The sequence below is a fragment of the Ceratotherium simum genome, chromosome 16 (assembly GCF_057802395.1).
Source record: "Ceratotherium simum simum isolate JZ-2026a chromosome 16, ASM5780239v1, whole genome shotgun sequence".
Lineage (NCBI taxonomy): Eukaryota > Metazoa > Chordata > Mammalia > Perissodactyla > Rhinocerotidae > Ceratotherium > Ceratotherium simum.
In genome coordinates, this window is record NC_141915.1 from 10420061 (window position 1) to 10441608 (window position 21548).

The window sequence follows — 21548 nt, forward strand, 5'->3', positions numbered from 1 at the left end:
GTGTCCTCACGCAGCCAGCCCGTCGCTTACCTCCATCCCCGTCCTCAGCTCTTTCTCAGGTCGGTGGAGGTGGGAGTGGAGACGTGATCTGTTCCCCATCCTCCCTGGGTAGTGAGCAAAGGCATCCGGGAAGTCCATCCTGGATGGCAGGAGGGAGCAGGGGGCTCACAAAGATAGGGAGGAAGCTGGAAGGGGACCTGGCAATGAGGGAAGAAGGGACGGGGCTCTAGGCACCGTGAGGGTGGGACATAGGGCCCCTCCCTCCAGCCTAAGTATTATTTTCAAAAAAATTAAAGACATGATTCATACAAATTAGAATGAACACAAGTCAAAGATTTAATTCAGCTCAGCAAGGTGGTAATGCTGGTTCCAAGAACAGTTGAGGAGCCGGGTATTTATAGGCATTTATAGGCAATTTTATAAAGGAATTAAGGTTAGGATAGGATTCCTGAGTTACATACAAAAGTAGCTAATGTCCTATGGGGCAATAAACTGTAATTGTTGGGGTTATCTTTTTTTACCGAACAGAAATCATTTGCATCTCTATCAGACACAAGTTACATACTTCACATAGACTGAGGCCTTTATTAATAATAAATAGCAAAATCAAACAATGGTATATTCTTCTAGAAAATTAAATATCCTTGAAAAGACAGGCAGTTGTCCTCTTGACTATTGATCAGTTTTGGATACTTTTCCTTAACAAGGCTGTTCCCTGTGAGTATATCCATCAGGCAATCAAATAGATCTCATTTTCCCAGGTGTCCCCCCCACCCCCACCCCTGCGCGCCGTGTCTCTTTCTCTGTGTGTGTGTGTCACTGTCTTTTTCTGTGTGTGTGTGTCTCTCTCTGTCTCTTTGTGTGTGTGTGTGTGTCTCTCTCTCACTCTCTCTGTGTCTCTCTCTCTCAGGTGGAAGTCGCCATTCTCTTACTCCTCATCATGGCCCTGCTGTACAATCCCACTCCCTTTCTCAAACAACAGGTGGGTATGCATCTTTCCAGACTTCTTCCTTGGCATTTGTGTTGATTACACACTTAGCTTATTTTTTGTGCCATAAAAGGGGTCATACCATGCTTATAATTGTGTGACGTTTTCCACCTCTACAACAATACATCATGGATGTTTTTTCCATGTCAGCATTTATAGATTGGCTTGATTACCAGTTACATTATTTTTCATAGTAGGACTGTTTCCCAATTTAACATTTTCTTCCTGACGGACGTTCAAGTTTTTAAAAGTTTTTTTTCCTATTGTAACTAATATTGCGCAAAACATCATTGTAAACATTCCTTTATGCAAATATGGGTGTTTTCAGTAGGATACCTTTTTATAAGTGGTTTGCTGGATTAAATTTTTTTTTTTTTAGGTTTTGAAGTTTGATTGAGACTTCCAAAGGGTTCTCCTCCAAAGCTGCACTGCTACACTGTTTCACCAGGGACCGGTTGCTTCACACCCCTGACAACTCTAAATACCTTTCCTAATGACCAGTATGGTTAAATATCTTTTCACATGTTTATGAGACATTTAGGTTTATTTTATGAACTGCCTTTTGTGAATTTCCTGTTATATTATTTGCCCTCTTTTTTGCTGAGTTACTTGTAGAAGCTCTTTATATATTTCAGATATTTTCTATATGTGGCAAATAGTTGCTCCCATTGGTTACTTGCCTTTGATTTTTATGTCTGGCAACCCTTGCATTGTCTCATTAACCCAGTTCTGTGCTAGTATCTGAGTCTTGCTTCTCTGTTTCTACCCGTTTTGCTGCTACCTACCCATACCTTTGTCCTTCTCCTTCCCTGGTGACTCACTCCACCCTGTCCTGGAACATTGAGCAGGGAGTGGCAGCAGATAAGATGGGCTCCCGCCGCACTTCTGGGACCTTCCACCCTACACTCTTTCCTCTTTTCTCCTTCCATGACACCCTGATTCCCTAACTGAAAGACCTGGGATGGTGGAGGCAGGAGTCGGGGGTGGTAAAGAGGGAGCTGGTCCTCCCCTACTGCCAACAAGCCCAACTGGGGTGGGGAGTCTCTATGGCATAACGTTGGGGCCTGGATGCCCGATGCCTCATTGTCCATGAGGAAGTCCCCACCCTAGGCCAAGGGGACCACCACTCTGAAGAGTTAACTGGATATCCTCTAGAGGTGACTGTTACCTGTAACAACCTTCTCTTCTTACGGCTGGTCAGCCGAGAGCCCAAGGACTCGGTGTGTGTGTGCTTGTGTGTGTGTGTGTGTGTGTGTGTGTGTGTGTGTGTGTGTGAGAGAGAGAGAGAGAGACAGACAGACAGACAGACAGACAGAGACAGATGGAGAGACAGAAAGACAGAGGGAGAGAGAGAGATTCAGAGGGGCTCCCAGGGCCTGGGCAGTGGAGGCGGTAGTGGCTTCTCCAAGGAGGGTTGGAGACTGACAGCTTGGATTCCCACTGCTGAGCTGCCTTGGGGTCTCCAGTTTCTCCTGGAGATGATAATTGATCCCAGAAGACATAGAGTGAAGCAAATACCAGCTTATTGACTGGGGCACAACTGCCTTCCAACTCGCTAGTCCATCTATCCATCTATCCATCCATACATCCATACATCCATCCATTCTTCCTTTCATCCATCATTAAACAAACATTCGTTGAGTATTTCTCAGGTGTCAGCACAGTGCTGGGCACCATGCATATGACGTTGAATGAGACCAAGCTCCTGCCTTCAAGAAACTCATGGTCTAGTGGGGGAGACAAACAGGTAAATAAAAAAAGGCATAGAAGAGTTTTAGGAATCATTTGTGTATTAATTCCTCCATTCAACACCTACTTAACTTGAGCACTTGCAGTGTGCCAGACAGTGTGGTGGGCAGTTATGAACCTTGTCCTCGTGAGCTTACAGTCTAGTGATAGTGGGAAGGACAGGGCTCATGTCTTCTGGAACATGCCCCCAAGGCAGCCTCAAGGGCAAGAGAAGGATGGAGGAGGCACACTAGCTCTTAACTGCCTCTTCTTGGAAGTGACATACATCACTTCCTCTCACAGTCTATTGGCCAGAGTTGGTCATATGGCCTCAACCTAACTGAAAGATAGACTGGGAAATGTTGGGAAGTACCTGAGATATTTGGTGAGCACAAACTCTTTCTGCCACAGCAACCAATGGTTCCTGCCACTCCAAGTTAAGACAAATAGACTCTTCCTCATGGAATTTGAATATTGAGGCAAATAATTCAAGGACAAAAAATGGTAGGAACTTTGTCATTCCAATGGCAGTGCCTGAGGAGGATGTCCATTGGTTCCTGTGCCCAGTCCTTCCTGAGGACTGTGTTTCACTCTTACTGTGTTCAACTCTTTCTTCAATCCCTCAAGGCACTCAGTTTCTTTTCCATAAACTCTTTTATTGCTTGAGTTAGCAGGAATTGTTTTCTGTTGCTTGAAACCAGAGAAGTTTAATAGCTATATATCTCTAAATCATTTTTGGTACACTGAACTTCAGTAAAGAATGAACAGTTCAAATGTTGCCTGCTGGTCAACCAACATTGCACATTCTGAAGCACTGTTCTGTTTATTTCAATGGACGTGTTTGTGCAGTTACTCGAATATATGTTCCATTTTGTCCACATTGTTTTGTAAAAATTAATGAAACTGAAAAACCAAAGCTCTGATACCTGCAATATGAGACAGATGGAAATCATTAGGTGAATTCACAGGGACACATTTTTGGCCTAAATGGATGCTCGTTGAGTTGGAACAAGAAAAAAGAAAGAGAGAATTAAAGAATGTGTATGAGATGTTGGAATTCCATTATTGAGGACTGACTCTAGACGGCAACATATGATTAGTGATATAATATTTTCTAAGTCTCTGCAAATGGAAGCTGCTTTATAATATGCAAGCCTTTTGTCCAACTTTGGGGCAACTTTTCAAGAAAGCATACATGGGCACTGCCTGCATGCCCCAAGCCGTCCACCGTCCTCCTTCTGCCCTGCTTCCTGTGGCCCTTTCTCAGTGGGCTGCTCATTTTAAGGCTGGGACCATAGGTCAGCGTCAACTTCTTGGGCAGTTGTTGAACCAGCCATTTTTTGTGCTGCTGAGCAACCTATAGGAGGGCTGCCCTTGGGTCAGGTGACCATTAGGTCCAATCTGCTATGGTCAGGGTTACGCGCTCCTTCTACCCCCTTGGTAACGTAAGGTAAAGATGCAAAGCAACACAAGGTCACAAAACCCTTCAAGGGGGCTGTGGGTGTGCAGGCACTTTGAGGCTTAGAGACTTCAAAAGGTGCTGTCCCATGAGATTCTGTTCTCTGTATTTATTTCTTGTTTTGTTGGGCGGGGGTGAGTTACATGGGGCCTGGTTGTCCCAGGAGAGGCATGTGGGGGCCTGTTTTTCTGGGGAGTCCTTTTCTCTGAGACTAGAGCAACATGGTCAAAGGTTGTCATGCAAGGTCCTGCTCTCCAGGTAATTTAGATGGAGACGCTGTTCTCGATGAGGGGAGGGTCCAGGTAGGTATAGGGCAGCGCCAGGCCCTGGTTCCGTGCCCGGATGTCCTGTGAGATCTGGGCCAGGCGGCTCTGGAAGGCAGCGATGCTCTGCCGCGGGGCTTCCTCGGTGAAGTGCTCGTCCGGGTAGGTGCCCAGGGGCCGCTGGGGACCAACCACAAGGTTGAGTGAAGGGGCTGCTGAGAAGCTGTCACCTGCCTTAGCCGGCTCTGGCCCCAGCCCTCCACCCTGAGGACCTGGACCAGCCTCCGTCTGAGCCTCACCCACACCCCCTCCCCGCAAACACCTGGAGCGCGATTACATGTTGCCTTTGCAGCTAAGGGTGACGCTGCACTATCTCATTTGGCCATTTGACCCTCGGCTGTGAGATGTCCAAGGCTCATGTTTCCCCCTGGGAAGGTTAAGTGGGGTGAGGGGACTGGGCTTCTTGATGGAAGAGTGGGGTCTGGGCCAGAGAGGGGAAACAACACCCCTCCCTTACTCCAGGGCAGGCCTGACTCCCAGCCCCACACTCACTCGGTCTCCAGGCTCCTTGCTCAGCAGCCAGAGGGTAATGATGACATCACAGGAGGCATTGACCGGTGGGAGGGTGGCTATGAACCCCTCTGGCCTGGCCTGGCCTTTGGAGGTGGGTGGTGGCAGTTGCATGCTGGGTGGCAAGTTGGGCACCCAGGCACAGGAGTCAAACTGAGGGCTGAGAGAGCAGAGTGAAGCCTAGGAGTCCGGCCCCTCCATCCTGCCACCCCTGCACTGACCCTTCTCACCTGCCCTGCACTGACGGCAGAGTGCTTGGCTGAGCAGTTGAATATCACCATGGTGACATACTGCACCAGGGCTTCCCGGGTCTCCAGCGAGGAGGGCAGACCTGCAGGGAGAGTTGGGCTGAGGTTGGGGCTACGAGGGTCCTGAGGACCATGCTGCAGAGGCCTGGCAGGGGGGGGGAGTGGCTCAAGCACTGAGGTCCCTGTACCTGAGCTCTCCCGGCCTAGGAAGCCCTTGGAGAAGATCTCCCACACCCAGGCCTGGAGTTCATTGTCATCACGGACAGATATATCGCTCGGGTAGTAGATGCTGATTATCTCAGAGACAAAGCTGCAAGGTGCACCAGGTTTGGATTCAGTCCCGGCCTTCAACCCGACCCTCTCTGAGGCATGCCCCTGCTCAGTCTCATTAATGTCCAGTCCTCCTTGTCAAGAGTCTCTTTGGGCCCTCCCTCTCCTTCCCAGCCTTCCTGCCTCCCCTCAAGCCCCCAGCTCTCTGGGGACGGCCCCCTCACCACTCCACTGCACCCCAGATCTGCATCCCATCATCCCGGTAGTAGTAGCCTGGGATGTCTTCGACTCCTCGGGCCCGGATATCCTCAGGCAGACATAGGACGGAATAGTTCAGCTGTTCCATGTTCCTCTGTATCAGCTCAGAGAAGCCTCCGATGCCAAGGCCTGTGGACTGGGAGACGGGACTACTGGGTACCAAAGCCCTTGCCCCAGAAGCAGGAGGTGGTACTGGTGGGGGAGAGACTGCCACTCCCACCCCAGGACCCCAGATTCTTTAAACTGAAGGAATGTGCCACCCCTGCCCTCCCTAAGGCAGCACTCACCCTGTCCACCACCTGCTTGGGGGCGATGAGCAGCTCGCGGGCCAGCGTGTTGATGTGCAGGGTGTACCATGTGTGTGGGATCAGCAGCTGTAAGGGCCAGAGAAGGGAGAGCCCGGTGAGGCCTGGGTGTCTCTGGCACCAGACCTCCCCCTACTGAGGCACCCAGTCCTATAAATCACTCATGGAAAGAGATGACAGGGACCAGAGGGAAAATCCAGGATAGGGATGCGGGCTCCGGGCACAGTGATAGGGGCTGAGTTCCACCAGCCTCTTGTTCTGTGACCTCGGGCATGTGCCTTCCTCTCTCTGGGCATCAGATCATTGGGCAAATGAGGGAGCTGAGCCGGATGAGCACTATGAGCCCCTCAGCTCTGGCATCCTGTGATTTCCTAACCCCTGAGCAGGAAAAGCACCATGAAAACCAGGGCCTGGCAATGTGGACTGGTCCCCCAGAGCCCACCTCTCAGGGTCAGACCCAGGGAGCTGCAGGTGATCTGAAAGAATCAGCCTGGATTGAAGAGGACAGAGCGGGGCCTGCACCCAGGACCAAGAGACTGAGCAGCCATCGACCCTGCACAGGGGAAATCCTGCCTTACACAGAGGAGAGGCCTCAGGTCCCTGGGGGAAATGAATCTGGGCCATCTGAAGGCTTAGCAGAGCCCAGAGGACCTCCAGAGCCCACCTTAGAGACATGGGTCTCCCTCCCAGGGCTCCCCCACCCCTGCTGCTATCTGCAGAAAACCTGTTGGTCCCTTAAAGCCATGTCCATACTTTGACATCTGCCAGCCCCAGATGTCTCATTTCCTAGGAGTTGGGCTTCTGTAATGGCTGTTGGGTGTTGGTCTGATCTCCCCTAAGAAGGGAACCTCTCTGGGTTCAGAGAGGTCTCACATGCGGTCCCTCCCTCGCTCCAGTCCCTAGTCACCTCACCCCAGCACAGGGCCTGCTGGAAAGCAGGCTCTCCGGGGAGTTGCGCAGGGAGATGCGGCTGAAGCAGGATTGGGGCTCTGCATCCCAGCCTGGAAGGGTAGGGCCATGTGGGGACAGGCTGCTTAGAAGAGGCACCCCAAGGGGTAGGCCATGTTGCAGGGACTTGCAGGCTTGGGGCACAGTCGGAGCTGCCTTGCTTGAGCCACTGACCTTGAAGAGTGGGTGGCAGTGGGGCAGCTGGCGCAGTGTAGCCAGAGTGAAGACCTCAGGCAGCAGGTGTGCCTGCAACAGGTGCGTGAGGGCCTCGTGGACAGAGAACTCGGCGTTGCGCACCCATGTCTTGGCCAGCAGCCAGTCCCACTTGTCATCGCTGGGCAGGAAGATGGGGCTGTCTGGCCTGGGGGTCTGGCTGAGCTGCAGCAGAGGCCAGTGGGGAAAGAGGCGGCCATGAGTGTCTGCTAACCACTCAGTCAGACCCCTCCCCGCCCCTGCCCTGCCCCCTGCCTGGCTGCTGACCTGGATGGCGAGGGGCAGCAGGGGCCCGGGCCCTGGGCGCTGGTATAGCAGGGTCATCGGAGCCGCGGAGAACTGAGGTCTCCCATTAATGACATTGGTACGGACGCCAGAAAGGATGCCATGATCCACTAGGAACAGGGAGCCCCTCTGTGGGAGAGAGAAGGGGAGCTGGAGCTGCCATCTGGCTTTCTAAAGGATGGAGGGGGTACAGCAGGGAATGGACTCAGGGCTGGGAAAGGAGTGTGCATGGGGGAGGGTGCTCTTCACAGACAGCACACGGTAGGTCCTTAATGAATGCGAGTGCTGTCCCCCTCCAGTGGGGATGGGCCTGAAGGCACTGAGATGGGGGTGTGCAGAGCCTGGACCCCGGCACCCCTCACCTCCAGCTCAGCCTGCAGACTGGTCCCAGGGCCCAACACCGGGGCCACCATGGCATTGGTGACAGGGAAGTTCTCTGGGAGGCGGTGACAGCGGCGGATCAGGACAGGGTTGAGGCCGTTCAGGAACTGGGAGGCGAAGAAGGTGTCTTCCTGCCAGTGCTCAAAAACATACTCTGTGGGGGGCGGGGGGGGAGATGGGAACTGGGTCACCCCAGCCCCCAGAGGTCTCCCCCTGAGCTTCATGGTGGACTTGCTCCTGGGTCCATCCTGGGCTCCCTTCTCTTCTAAATCTATACCTTTCTCAAGGTGACCTCCTCTCGCTCCTAGGCTTCAGTCACTGCCCGTTCACCAAACAGCAAATCTTAGTTCCCAGCCCACCTGTCCCACTGTCTACCCAACACCCCAACCCCAGGACTCACTAGCCTCAAATGCAGCATATCTGAGACTGAACGTGGGCTCCTCCTCCAGCCCAGCCCCTCCCATTGCCTGGCATCCCAGGAAATGGCACCTCCATCTACCCAGTTGCTGTGGCAGAGTCTGGGGACCTCTCTTCCTCTTCCCATCAAGATCCCCCCTCCTCCTCTTCCCGTCAAGTCCCATTGATTCTCCATCCTGAGTAGCTCTTGGTCCACCTGTCCACTCCACCTCTGTTGTCACTGCCTTGCTGAGGCCACCATCCTCTGCAGACCAAGGCCAGAGCCTCATAACTGGTCCTCCTGCTTCCACTCTTGTCCCCTAACAACGCACCACCCACAGAGCACACACGGCCATCTTACTCCCCAGCTGGCAGCCAGTCGAAGCTTCCTATTGCACTTAGGAAAGGCCCAAGTTCCTGCCAGGGCTTACACAGTCCTGCATGACCCGGGTCCCCTGTACCTCGACTGCTGTATCTCTTATCTTCCTTCCCTGACTCAATACCCACTGGCCACAGCAGATTCTTTCTTTCCCCAAAAACTCTCCGATCCTTCCATCTTCAGGGCCCTCACATGCACTGTCCCCCGAACCAGAAACGCTCTCTGCCGCAACACCCTATTCTTGGCACTGTTAACAACGACTCAACTTTGAAGTCTCAGCATAAAAGTCACCTCCTTGGGAGAGATTTCCAGGACTCCCACGACAGACTAGGGCAGGTCCCCCTTCACACACTCTCACTGGAGCCGATGTGCAGGTTTCACAAGTGAAACTCGTTATTTTGATTTTGAGTCTAGCGTCCACTTGCCTGCTCAACTGTGAGCCCTGCCGGGACAAGGACTGTGTCCACAGCCCTAACCTGGTATCTGATGTGTAGTAGCCCAACAAATGTCTGTTGGGTTAAAAGGCATTAGGCAGTCAGAGATGCCCCCAGCATCCTTTGTATTTGTGGAGAAAGTAAGGTCTAGCGAGGGACAGGGTCCTGCCCAGGGTCACACAGTGAATTGGTCTTGGTTTTCTGAGACTCCTGACAGCCAGGAGTGCTGATGCCTCAGGAAAGAGGTCAGAAGCCCTGGCCCAAGCTCCTCACCAACGGCTGGGGTCTTCCGGAAACTGAACACCCTTTTCATCTCGCTCAGACTCTTCCAGGACCCCTTGCGATCCAGCAGCCCCTTGATTTTCAGCTCTGCAAACCTGCCAGAAGATGTGATGGGTGGGGAGGGGGCAAGAGGCCCTGGGAGACCCTCCCCTGTCAGCTAGCTGCATCCCTCCTGGGATCCTGAACCACCCTCCAGGTCCTGAAGTAGCTGCTGTCCCTGAGGCAGCCACTGCCCTTTGGGAATTGGTGGTGGGCAGAGGCCATGCACTGGGTAGGCTGTGTGACCTATATCCCTGATGGTGGGGGAGCTGAGTAGGGAAGGGCAGAAGGTAGGGGTCCTAGGGTATCTGAGGCTCAGGGGCAGGGCAGGGTGGGTGTCCTCACGCAGAGCCTCCTCGCAGGTAGAAGTTGGCGTTCTTGGCTACGGAGTATTTGATATTGAGGTCCAGGTCTTTCACGGTCTCCTCATCCAGGCAGTGAGGCCAGCCTGGGTTGTAAGTCTTCCAGCTGGAGGGAGGAGTGGGAAGGTGGTCAGCAAGAGGCCTCAGGGAGCCCCTTGACTCCCTGAGCAGAGGGAGTGGCGGGTCCCTTGGAGGCCCTGATCAGAGCCAGCCCACTTCTACAAACAGGGGCCTTCCTGTACTCTGCCCTTCCTCTCCACCCACACGGCTGCAAGGGAGCTGCCATGGTCCCACAGTGAGACTTCTCCCCTGGTCACAACTGATTGGTACAGGGTTGGGCACCTGACCACAGCTGGGCCAATCAGAGTCCTTCCCAGGGAACTGGCTATTGGGGCTGAGCCAGAGAGGCCATCTCTCTCTGGATATCTAGATTATAACATGTAAACGTAGAGACTGTTCGTTATGGCCATTTTCCACTGTGTGGACTGGGAACCAAAGAAAGCTGTTCTGCAGAGAGAGAGAAAAGTGAAGCAGGAGAGAGAAGCATCCAGGGAACTGCAGAGACAGAGAGTGTCACCTTGGTTTCTAGCCTGTGAGATCTGAGGTGATACTTCCAGCTCTCACTTCTGTGAAAACCTCTGTGTCCTGTTAACACATTCCCCTTTTTTCTATCTGCTGGTTGGAGTCTGTTTTTGTTCTTGCAACCACAAAACTCCTGACTAACACAGCTGCATCTCGCAGAGAGGAGGCTGTTCTGAAGCAGGGAGTGCAGAAAGGCTTTAGTTGCCTTTGGCAGGCATCCCATGGAGAGGCCCTTCAGCCTCCATAGCTTGGGGGATCCCACCAGTTTACTCTGCCTTGGCCTAAGGCATTTCTAAGTCTCATTATCAAGCAAGCAATACAGCCTGAAGTCCTTCAGGTGAAAGGGTAAAATCACGTCCCTGCAAAGCTGAGGACCACCAGCCAGTCCTCCTCTCATTCATTCTTGTTCATCCAAATTACCTTTGGGTTTGAACTTTCAACTTCAAAGGACAATTTGCAATAAAAGCACACTGCCACCAGGTGGTGGCCAAACCCTGCTTCTCAAACGTTAGTGTATAAACGATTCACCTAGGGATCTTGGTAAAATGCAGATTCTGATTTGGTAGGTCTGGGGTTGGTGGGCCCAAGAACCTGCATTTCTAACAAGCTCCCAGGTGATGCTGGTACTGTGGATCTGAGATCTCACTTTAAGTACTGAGGGCCTGGACAGTTGGAACAGGGGTAATTGAGAGACATTATGAACAACAGTAACAGTACACATTTGTGCAGGGTTTGGCAGTTGTCTAGCTGCATTCTTAACACAAATTTTTTCATTTGTTCTTCCTAATAACACAAATCAGACTGGTATTCTTAGTTTCTTTTGCAGAAGAAAATAGGATCAAAAAGGCTAAATGATTGCCTAAGATTTCACAATTCCTTTCAGCAGGGCCTAGATTGGCCCTGGGTCTCCTGACTCCTGTGTCTTTGTTTTGACAAGAAAGGAAGAAAGGCCACTCCACGAACACAGTAGACCTCCACATCTGTTCCCTCACCTGGGCTATTGCTGGAAGATTTGGTGCAATGGTTTTCTTGGGGATATAATTCACAACGTATGTGGAATCACCAGGAACCAAATGAGCCTGCAGCTGCTGTGTCCCCAGAGACCTGGTGCAACAGCCTGCAGCCCAGGCTTCAGACAGGAGCCAAGTTGGCCACACCATGATCTTTTGAAAATCTGCACCTGAGTGCACTTCTTAGCTTTCTACCTCAGGAATCCTCACCAGCAGCCTCAGCTCTTCCACAACCTCTATCCGCTGCCAGAGTGGCCTTTCAGACCCAGCTCTCCCTGCTGAACTCCAACAACATCGAGCCCAGAGCAGAGAAAGAGCCCCAATCTCACCCCTTGCCCTCCCTGGGGTGTGGGGTGGTTTATTTCCAGTTCTGCCCACATTTCCGGGAGGACACAACAACTGATGTGTGAAAAAGGCCCAGGGCACAGAAGACACCAACAAGGGTGAAGCATTTAGAGCAGTGGTTTTCAAACTTTAGTGGGCACCAGAGTCGTTTGTAAGGCTTGTTAAAACAATATTGCTTTTGCTCTCTTCCTTTGTAGTTTGACGACTTTCTGTAGTATATTTGTATTCCTTTCTGTTTGTCTTTTGTGTGTTTACTATAGGTTTTTGCTTTGTGGTTACCATGAGACCTACATATAATAAATTATATCTTTTTTTGTTTTACATTTTTTAAATGGCACCCATTAAATGCTGAAATAGTAAAAATTTGAGACATCGTTACATATTCAGTACTTTAAAAGTTCATGGACAACAATGAATTAAAAGGCACTTTTAAAAATCTAGTTTTTCACTACACTCGAAAAGAAACACTTCATGGTAGTACAGTTTCTAAAACTCATCCTAGTTGATAAGGAATGATTAGTTTTGGCACCAGAGGATCCTATCTGCAAATGGTAGGTGAAAGAGTCAGTCCACAGGACATATTTTGACCAGGGCTATCTTGCACTCTTGCTCTCCACAAAAAAAGAAGAAAGGAACAGAGAGGAACTATGAAAACAGCCAGTAAACAATGAACAAAATAAGTAAGTATATATCAATAATTACTTTAAATGTAAATGAACTAAATTCTTCAATCGAAAGACACAGAGTTGCTGAATGGATGAAAAAACAAGATCCATCTATATACTGCCTACAAGAGACTCACTTTAGATGTAAGGACACACACAGACTGAAAGTGAAGGGAAGGAAAAAGATATTCCATGCAAAAGAAAACCAAAATAAAGCTGGAGTAGGTGTACTTATATCAGATGAAATAGACTTTAAAACAAAGACTGCAATAAAAGACAAAGATGGGCATTGCATAATGATAAGGGGGCCAATCCAATAAGAAAATGTAATATTTGTAAATATTTAAGGACCCAACATAGGAGCACCTAAATATATATAGCAAATATTAACTGACCTAAAGGGAGAAATAGACAGCAATACAATAATAGTAAGGGATTTTAATACCCCACTTACATCAATGGATAGATCATCCAGACAGAAAATCAATAAGGAAACATCAGCCTTAGATGACACGTTAGACCAGATGGACTTTACAGATATTTACAGAACATTCCATCCAAAGCAACAGAATACACATTCTTCTCAAGTGCACATGGAACATTTTCCAGGATAGATCATATGTTAAACCACAAAACAAGTTTTAATAAATTTAACAGGACTGAAATCATATCAAGCATCTTTTCCAAACGCAATGGTATGAAACTAGAAATTAATTACACAAAAAAACTAGAAAATTTATGAATATGTGAAGATTAAACAACATGCTATTGAACAAGCAATGGGTCAAAGAAGAAATCAAAAGAGAAATAAAAAATACCTTGAGACAAATAAAAATGGAAATATTACATAGTAATATTTGTGGGATGCAGTTCTAAGAGGGAAATTCATAGTCATAAATGCCTATCTCAAGAAACAAGAAAAGTCTCAACCAAATAACCAAACTTTACACTTCAAGGAACTAGAGAAAGAAGAATAAACAAAGCCCAAAGTTACTAGAAGGAAGGAAATACCAAAGATTAGAGCAGAAATAAATGAAATAGAGGCTAAAAAGACAACAAAGAAGATTAATGAAACTAAGAGCTGGTTCTTTGCAAAGATAAACAAAATTGACAAGCCTTTTGCTAGACTCACCAAGAAAAAAAGAGAGAGGACTCAAATAAATAAAATCAGAAATGAAAGAGGAGATGTAACAACTGATACCACAGAAATACAAAAGATCATAAGAGATTACCATGAACAATTATACACCAACAAATTGGACAGCCTAGAAGAAATGGATAAATTCCTAGAAACACACAACCTACCAAGACTCAATAATGATGAAATAGAAAGTCGGAACAGACTGTTTACTAGCAAGGAGATTGAATTAGTAATCAAAACCTCCCAATGAACAAAAGTCCAGAACCAGATGGCTTCACTGGTGAATTCTGCCAAGCACTCAAAGAAGAATAAATACCAATTCTTCTCAAACTCTCCCAAAAATAGAAGAGGAGGGAACTCTTCCAAACTCATTTTATGAAGCCAGCATTACCTTGATACCAAAACAGATAAGGATGCCACAAGAAAAGAAAATTACAGGCCAATAATTTCCCTGATGAACATAAATGCAAAAATCCTCAGCAAAATATTAGCAAATTGAATTCAACAATAGATTAAAAAGATCATACACCATGATCAGTGGGATTTATTCAAGGGATGCAAGGATGGTTCAATATCCACAAATCAAGGTGATACACCACATTAACAAAATGAAGGATAAAAAATCATATGATCATCTTGATAGATGCATAGAAAGCATCCGAGAAAAAATTCAACATCCATTTATGATAAAACTCTCAACTTAGTGGGTATAGAGGGAACATACCTCAACATAATAATATGACAAGCCCACAGCTAACATCATACTCAATGGTGAAAAGCTGAAAGCCTTTCCTCTAAGATCAGGAACAAGACAAGGATGCCCATGCTCACCACTTTTATTTAACATAGTATTGGAATTCCTAGCCAGAGCAATTAGACAAGAAAAAGAAATAAAAGGCATCCAAATTGGAAAGACAGAAGTAAAACTATCACTATTTGCAAATGACATGATATTACATATATAAAACCCTAAAGACTCCATCAAAAAACTGTTAGAACTAATAAATGAATTCTGTAAAGTTAAATATGCAATACACAAAATACCCAATACACAAAAATCTGTTGTGTTTCTATATGCTAATAACAAACTATCAGAAAGAGAAACAAAGAAAACAATTCCATTTACAATTGGATTAAAAAGAATAAAATACCTAGAAATAAATTTAACCAAGGAGGTGAAAGACCTGTATATTGAACTACAAGATGTCAATGAAAGAAATTGAAGAAGACACAAATAAATGGAATGATATTTCATGCTTGTAGATTGGAAGACTCTATATTGCTTAAATGTTCATACTCAAAGCAATCTACAGATTCAGTGCAATCCCCATCAAAATTCCAATGGCATTTTGCAAACAGAACAAATAATTCTAAAATTTGTATGGAACCACAAAAAAACCCTAATAGCAAATCGATCTTGAGAAAGAAGAACAAAGCTGGAGGCCTCATGCTCCCTGATTTCAAAATATATTACAAAGCTATAGTAATTAAAACAGTATGTTACTGGCATAAAAACAGACACATAGATCAATGGAACAAAATAAAGATCCCAGAAATAAACCCATGCATATAGGGTGAATTAATTTATGACAAAGGAGTCAAGAATATACAACAGGGAAAGAACAGTCTCTTCAATAAACAGTGTTAGGAAAACTGGACAGCCCCATGCAAAAGAATGAAACTTGACCACTATCTTACACCACACACAAAAATTAACTCAAAATGGATTAAAGACTTGAACATAAGACCTGAAACCATAAAACTCCAAGAAGAAAACATAGGCGGTAAGCTCCTTGACTTAGGTCTTCGTGATGATTTTTTGAATCTTACACCAAAAACAAAAGCAACAATAAAACAGTGGGACTATGTCATAATAAAAAGCTTCTGCACAGCAAAGGAAAGCATCAACAAAATGAAAAGGCAAACTACTGAACGAGAGAAAATATTTGCAAATCATATATCTGATAAGAGGCTAATATCCAAAATATATAAAGAACTTATACAACTCAACAGCAAAAAAACAAACAATCCAATTTAAAAAATGGGCAGAAGATCTAAACAGACATTTTTCCAAAGAAGATATACAAATAGCCAACAGGTACATGAAAAGATGCTCAACATCATTAATCATCAGGGAAATGAAATCAAAACCACAATGAGATATCACCTCACACCTGTTAGAATGGCTGTTATCAAAAAGACAAGAAATAACAAGTGTTGGCGAGGATATGGAGAAAAGGGAACCCTTGTGCACTGTTGGTGGAAATGTAAATTGGTGCAGCCAGTACGGAAAACAGTATGGAGGTTCCTCAAAAAATTAAAAATAGAACTACCATATGATCTGGCAATTCCTCTTCTGGGTATTTATGTGAAGAAAATGAACGCTCACTTGAAAAGGTATATGCACCGCCATGTCCGTTGCAGCATTGTTTACAATAGCCAAGATATGGAAGCAACCTAAGAATCCATCAAAGGATGAATGGATAAAGAAATTGTAGTATATATATATACAATGGAATATTATTCAGCCATAAAAAAGAATGAAATCTTGCCATTTGTGACAACATAGATGAACCTCGGGGGCATTATGCTAAGTGAAATCAGTCAGACAGAGAGAGACAAATATCGTATAATCTCTTGTATATGTGGAATCTAAAACAACAACAACAAAAAACAAGCTCATGATATAGAAAACAGATTGGTGGTTTCCAGAGGCAGGGGATGGGGGGTGGGAGAAATGGGCAAAGGGGGTCAAAAGGTAAAAAGAAAAAAACAAAGAAATTATGGTGACAAAAAAAAAAAATCCTTAGCTTTCCCTCAGTTGTACAAATACCCTACAGGGTGTTTATATAACATAAGATCTGGATCCAAGGATTCCCCAGTTAAACAGGGCCTCTCTGAGCATCCTAATCTACACTATAGCTTTGGGAAGGGCAAACTAAGTCAGAAAAAACCCCACATTTGTCAAAAAAAAAAAACCCCAACAACATCTTGATAGATGCCCCCCCCCCCCCAATATCTGATTCAGTAAGTCTGAGAATTTGCATTTCTAACAACTTCCTGGGTGATGGTTTCAGGTCTTACGTTCAGAGAGCACAAAGCAGGGACTTTAGTCAGCATCATCACCAGGGGCACCAGGCTGACCCTGGTGGGTGATCTCACCCCGCCCCCCCACACCCTCACCCTACCCCCTCCTCACCTGTACATCTCCTGCCTGGCCTGTATCTCCTCCTGGCGCTGTTGCTGGAGCTTGTGGTGGTGGTCTGCCCAGGAGACCTTCGCTGTGGGAGGAGAGGAGTGGGTGGGGAAGGCAGAGAAACTCCCCTGATCTCTGGCCCCAGCCACTCTCCCCTCCACTCGAGCCACCCCCTACCAGTTCCCTTCCCCCTATAAGTACAGTTTCTCCCACACGGGGCTGCTACCTACCCCTCCCCACAGCCTCACCAGCCCCCATCCTCTGCCCCTTCCCTAGCGGCTACACCAGCTCACCTCTCCACTCCCCTTGCCCTTCACCCCCAACATCAGCCCCCTTCTCACTCCGTGCCCTTCCCCCAGCCCCAGTCCGTCCCCTCCCTCACCTGCCCCCTCCCGCAGCACCAGGGTCCCCGCCCCCTCCAGCCACTGGTAGCAGGGGAAGCGGAGGGGGGCGCCCCTCGGCGGCGTGAGCTGGAACCAGCGGCAGAACCAGGCGTCGGCAGCCAAAGGCCCGAGCAGGAGGGGCAGCGCTGGGGGCGCCTTGTGCACGCGCAGCAGCAGCACCTGGCCCACGTCCTGGGGGGGCTTCACCTCGAAGTCCTCCTCCTGGGGGGGTAGGTAGGTTTAATATCTGAGAGGACCGTCCCTCCTCCTTTCTCCTCCGCCCCCACCCCTAAGCCCCATGCACTCACAGCACCCGCAGTGAACTCTATGCCGAGATGGTCCAGGCGCAGTGGGGGGGTCTCTCCCTGGGTCCCCACGATGGTAACAGACATTTTGTCCCACGTGCCAGCCCCGAAGCCCTCCCCAGTGGACACCCTCACCCTGTACTTGGCCATGGTGCCAGCCAGAGTCTGGTTCTCTGCTGCTGATCCTCCTGCAGAACAAGGTGGCTTATCCTCAGTGACGCGCCCGGCCCCACCCCAGCCGGGCTCTAGTCAGGCAAGTATGGTTATTATCTGAGCTCCCACGGGGCCCCATGGAGGGCTCCACGCTGCCCCAAAAAGCATGCCGGGGCACAACCACCTGATTGAAGTTGGCATTTAAGATGAAACCTAGTGTCATCCTTAAGGTAAACTATGGCCCAGGGCAGTGTGGATCCAGAATAGAAGGGAGATAGGACTGAACTACTCGAGAGACTGGGGAGACTGAGTTAATTAGGACTCTCATTTGTAAGTAGCAGATACCCACAAGAGACAACTTGAGCAAAAAGGAGAACCTATTATAAGAACACAAGGCCAGGAATACAACTGGGCCTCAGGAACAGCCTAGAGGCTGGGACTGGAGCATTGTAGGAACTCAGGAAATTCTCTCTCTCCATCTCTCTTTTCTGCATGTCTGTTTTGTCTCCTTTCCCTCTCTCTCCCCCCCCCACCTCCCTCCCTCTCTCTCTCTCTCCACCAGTTCTTTCTGTTTCCCAGTCCACATGGCAGAGATGGCTGCCACACAGTTCATTCTTTGCCTGAGAGTAGACAGGTTTTGGAGTGTCTCCGTTCAAATTCCAAGTTCCTCAGCAAAGTGTTCTCAATGACCCAGCTTGGGCCAAGGACCCAATTGCAGTCCAATTACTTCTCTCCAGGAGGAAGAAGTCACACAAGATGCCAGGCTGCCTGTGTCCACCATAGCCATGTTGCTGACACTAATGAGTTGTGGGGGTAGTGTGGATTTTCCAGAAGTGTGCGGGGAGATCATTTCTGGTGTCGACCAAGGAAATATCACTACAATTAAAGAGCAGATATTTATTTGGGCAATTAGAATTGCAATTCTGGAGACACGGATTTAGGCAGAAACCCAAAATGTGTTCTGAGGAAGACAAAGGAGACAAAGGTTTATAATGGCAAAAAGAGATAAATTACACAGGGGCCAGCCTGGGGGCATAGTGGTTAAGTTTGGCATCCTCTGCTGCAGCGGCCTGGGTTTGTGTATTTGGATCCTGGGCACAGATCTACATTAGTCATCAAGTCATGCTGTGGCGGTGACCCATATACAAAATAGAGGAAGATGGGCACAGATGTTAGCTCAGGGCTAATCTTCCTCAAAAAAAAAAAAATGAGGAGGACTGGCAACAGATGTTAGCTCAGGGTGACTCTTCCTCAGCCAAAAAAAAAGAGATAAATTACACAGGTTGTTTTGCAAAATTTATGATTGGTGCTAGCAACCACTGTTACTTCTCGGCTATACGTGATTGGCTGCTAAGGCAATCTCTAAGGCAAAAAGTTCTTACCTGTGGGAGTAAGCATATTTCTTGAAAGAAGGTCAAGGTAATAACAGTGAGGAACAATTTGAAAGTTACATTTCCTTTGGGTGATGACGTGATGTGCATGCATAAGTCCCATTTCCTTAATGGCCTCCTAGCTCCATTTTAGAAGCCTTGAAATATGTTATTCCATTTTGTTAGCGCTGTCCACATTCCCCTCCCCCCTTTTTTTTGTGTGTGAGAGGAAGATCAGCCCTGAGCTAACATCTGATGCCAATCCTCCTCTTTTTTCTGAGGAAGACTGGCCCTGAGCTAACATCCGTGCCCATCTTCCTCTACTTTATATGGGACACCGCCACAGCATGGCTTGACAAGCAGTGAGTTGGTGCGCGCCTGGGATCTGAACCGGCGAACCCCGGGCCACTGCAGCGGAGTGCGTGCACTTAACCACTTGCGCCACTGGGCTGGCCCCACACACATTTTCCCCTTTTGATCAAGATCTTTCAGCAGAAAGCATTGCAGATCAATCATTTGATATATATATAGATATTTCCCTTGTTGCCAGGAAGGCTCATTCCTGAGAATTCATGTCCCACGTAGCAGGGGAGTGAGATGCTCAATCATCAGGAGGAGTAATGCAGTCAGAGGCTTTGGCCACATCTGAGTAACAGGGAGGTGGTCAGTAAATGAGTCTTAGACATAGACTTGATCTGGAGAAAGTATCAAGTCCTTTGTTCAGAGTTGCAAGATTGGTCAATCATCTCAAGTTGCTGAGCAATCATTATTCTGGAGGTAGAGACAGACATCAAGAAATGCGAATCATTAGTAGCTTGAAGGTGATAAAGACTGCGCAAGTCAGGACAATAATCTTAGTATAACTTGGAGCAGATCTGAGTGAGTAGTAGCATAAGAAGTTTAAAAACAAGTACACATAGCAAAACTCCAATAATAATCATAAACAATATTTGAGGTCTTGATCTCGTCCAAGTACCTATACCTGCAGGAAGCCAGCTGAAAACATCAATAGGGAGCCAGATGGTGTCATCAAAAGACATTGGACTGGAGAGATCCTGTGCTATTTTTATAATTTTTCCGAGTTCTAACTCGACTTCACTGGAAGAGTTGATCCAGGTACAGCAGGAGGTGTTGGCTATGGCACAAATGCTGCCCTGTTTTGTAAGGGTGCCATTCAATTATCTAATGTAACCCTCACTAGGGAATCCAGGGATCTTTGTTATTGAGCCAAGACTCGAGGGGTAGAATTTGCCAGTGGAGCTATGGTTGGAGGTAAAGTTTTTATCAACAAGTCAACATGGACAATGTCAATCCTAGGAACAAAGCCTTTGGCAATGGTAATCAATTCAATGGGAATCAATGGAGAGTAGATGGGGTGTAAAAAGGGGTCGCCAAGTTTCACCTAGAACTGTGAGATTGTGGTTGGGTTTTTTCCTTTAACAAAAACTTCAAATGGAATATTATGATATCCTAAAAGGCATTATCCTGTCACGTGCCAGCTGTCTAGACATACATAAGCCCATGTTTCCTCAGTAATCACACACGAAGCTGTACCCAAACAGGAGCACATAGTATGGAATGCCGTCTGGTTCTGTAGTAGTGTCAGCCATCAGGAGCACTTGGTAAAGTCCTTTCCAATGAGGCTTGAGGGCTGTGTTCCTCTGATGATGCTTCCAGAATACCCAGTCATCAGGCCTTAAACCGTGACCAACAGGATCCTTTAAATTGGAATCTGGGAAAGCTTCTTTAACCTGTTGATGACAGGCTTGAGCATAAGATAGTAGAGCCTTACAGACGCTGGTCAGACTCACATAAGACAACAAGGGATCAGCGGAAGGTTGTGTACCAATAGACACTGATCTGCTGGTGATTGTCTTATGTGAAGTTAGTTTATATTTTCCAAAGAGGGCACTGTGAACAGTCGGCCAGACCAAAGGCTGAGGGAGTTCAGTCTATAGGTATGTAACAAAACCTCAAGACAATTGACAGAACTAGAATCTAATATTTACAAAGGTGCAGACTTAAGTTTTCTCTCTATAATTACCCTTAATTTTTTTTAACCAAAAATAATCACAATAAAACTAATTTGCTTATATTAAAAACTTGGCCTGATTATTTATACAAGTGAAAATAAGAACACTCACGGAGAGTTTCTGAATTCTGGAGGGATCAGGTCGGGAGAAAAAGTAAATGTTTTATCTTTGTTCCAAAAGGTATGTCTTACCAAATTGTTGATAGCTTAAGAGAAAAGATTTCTTTAAATCCGTAAAAACAAAACATTAGAGTATCTTTCTCAGCTCATGTAGTCCCATATAGTTTAATATTTCTTCTGTTTGAATCCAGTTTTTCCATTAGTTTTCTCAACTTTGCCTGAAAATTGGGGATGATAGGAAGAGTGAGCATTTCAAGATGTTTGAAAGGTTTTTGTTAAGGCTAGCATAATTTTCCCACTCAAGTGGGTGCCTCGATCACTGGAGATTGTGGAAGGTATATCCAAAGTGGCAAATACATTTTCTGACAGTTTCTTTGCTATTGTGAGGACATGAACTTTGTGGCAAGGGATGGCTTTAACCCATCTGGAAAACATAAA

At 47.2% G+C, this 21548-nt stretch overlaps 1 protein-coding gene and 1 long non-coding RNA gene across 2 annotated transcripts; one reads left to right on the forward strand and one right to left on the reverse strand.

Moving 5' to 3' along the window:
- The first annotated feature begins 18 nt into the window (after positions 1–18).
- Positions 19–2203, forward strand: LOC147914903 (uncharacterized). Its single transcript, XR_015554579.1, has 3 exons — positions 19–59; positions 911–982; positions 1368–2203. It is a non-coding gene; the product is annotated as an uncharacterized LOC147914903 (long non-coding RNA).
- A 2061-nt stretch (positions 2204–4264) lies between these two features.
- LOC101395773 (polyunsaturated fatty acid lipoxygenase ALOX15B) lies at positions 4265–17624 on the reverse strand. The gene is made up of 14 exons (XM_087440175.1): positions 17439–17624; positions 17130–17352; positions 16751–16832; positions 9792–9914; positions 9399–9502; positions 7898–8070; positions 7518–7664; positions 7212–7415; positions 6072–6158; positions 5751–5920; positions 5445–5566; positions 5239–5339; positions 4991–5161; positions 4265–4618 (listed from the first exon to the last, which is right to left on the reverse strand). Exons 1-14 carry the CDS (start codon positions 17583–17585, stop codon positions 4439–4441), a joined length of 2034 nt encoding a protein of 677 aa, XP_087296301.1. The 5' UTR covers positions 17586–17624; the 3' UTR covers positions 4265–4438.
- Between the last annotated feature and the right edge of the window lie 3924 nt (positions 17625–21548).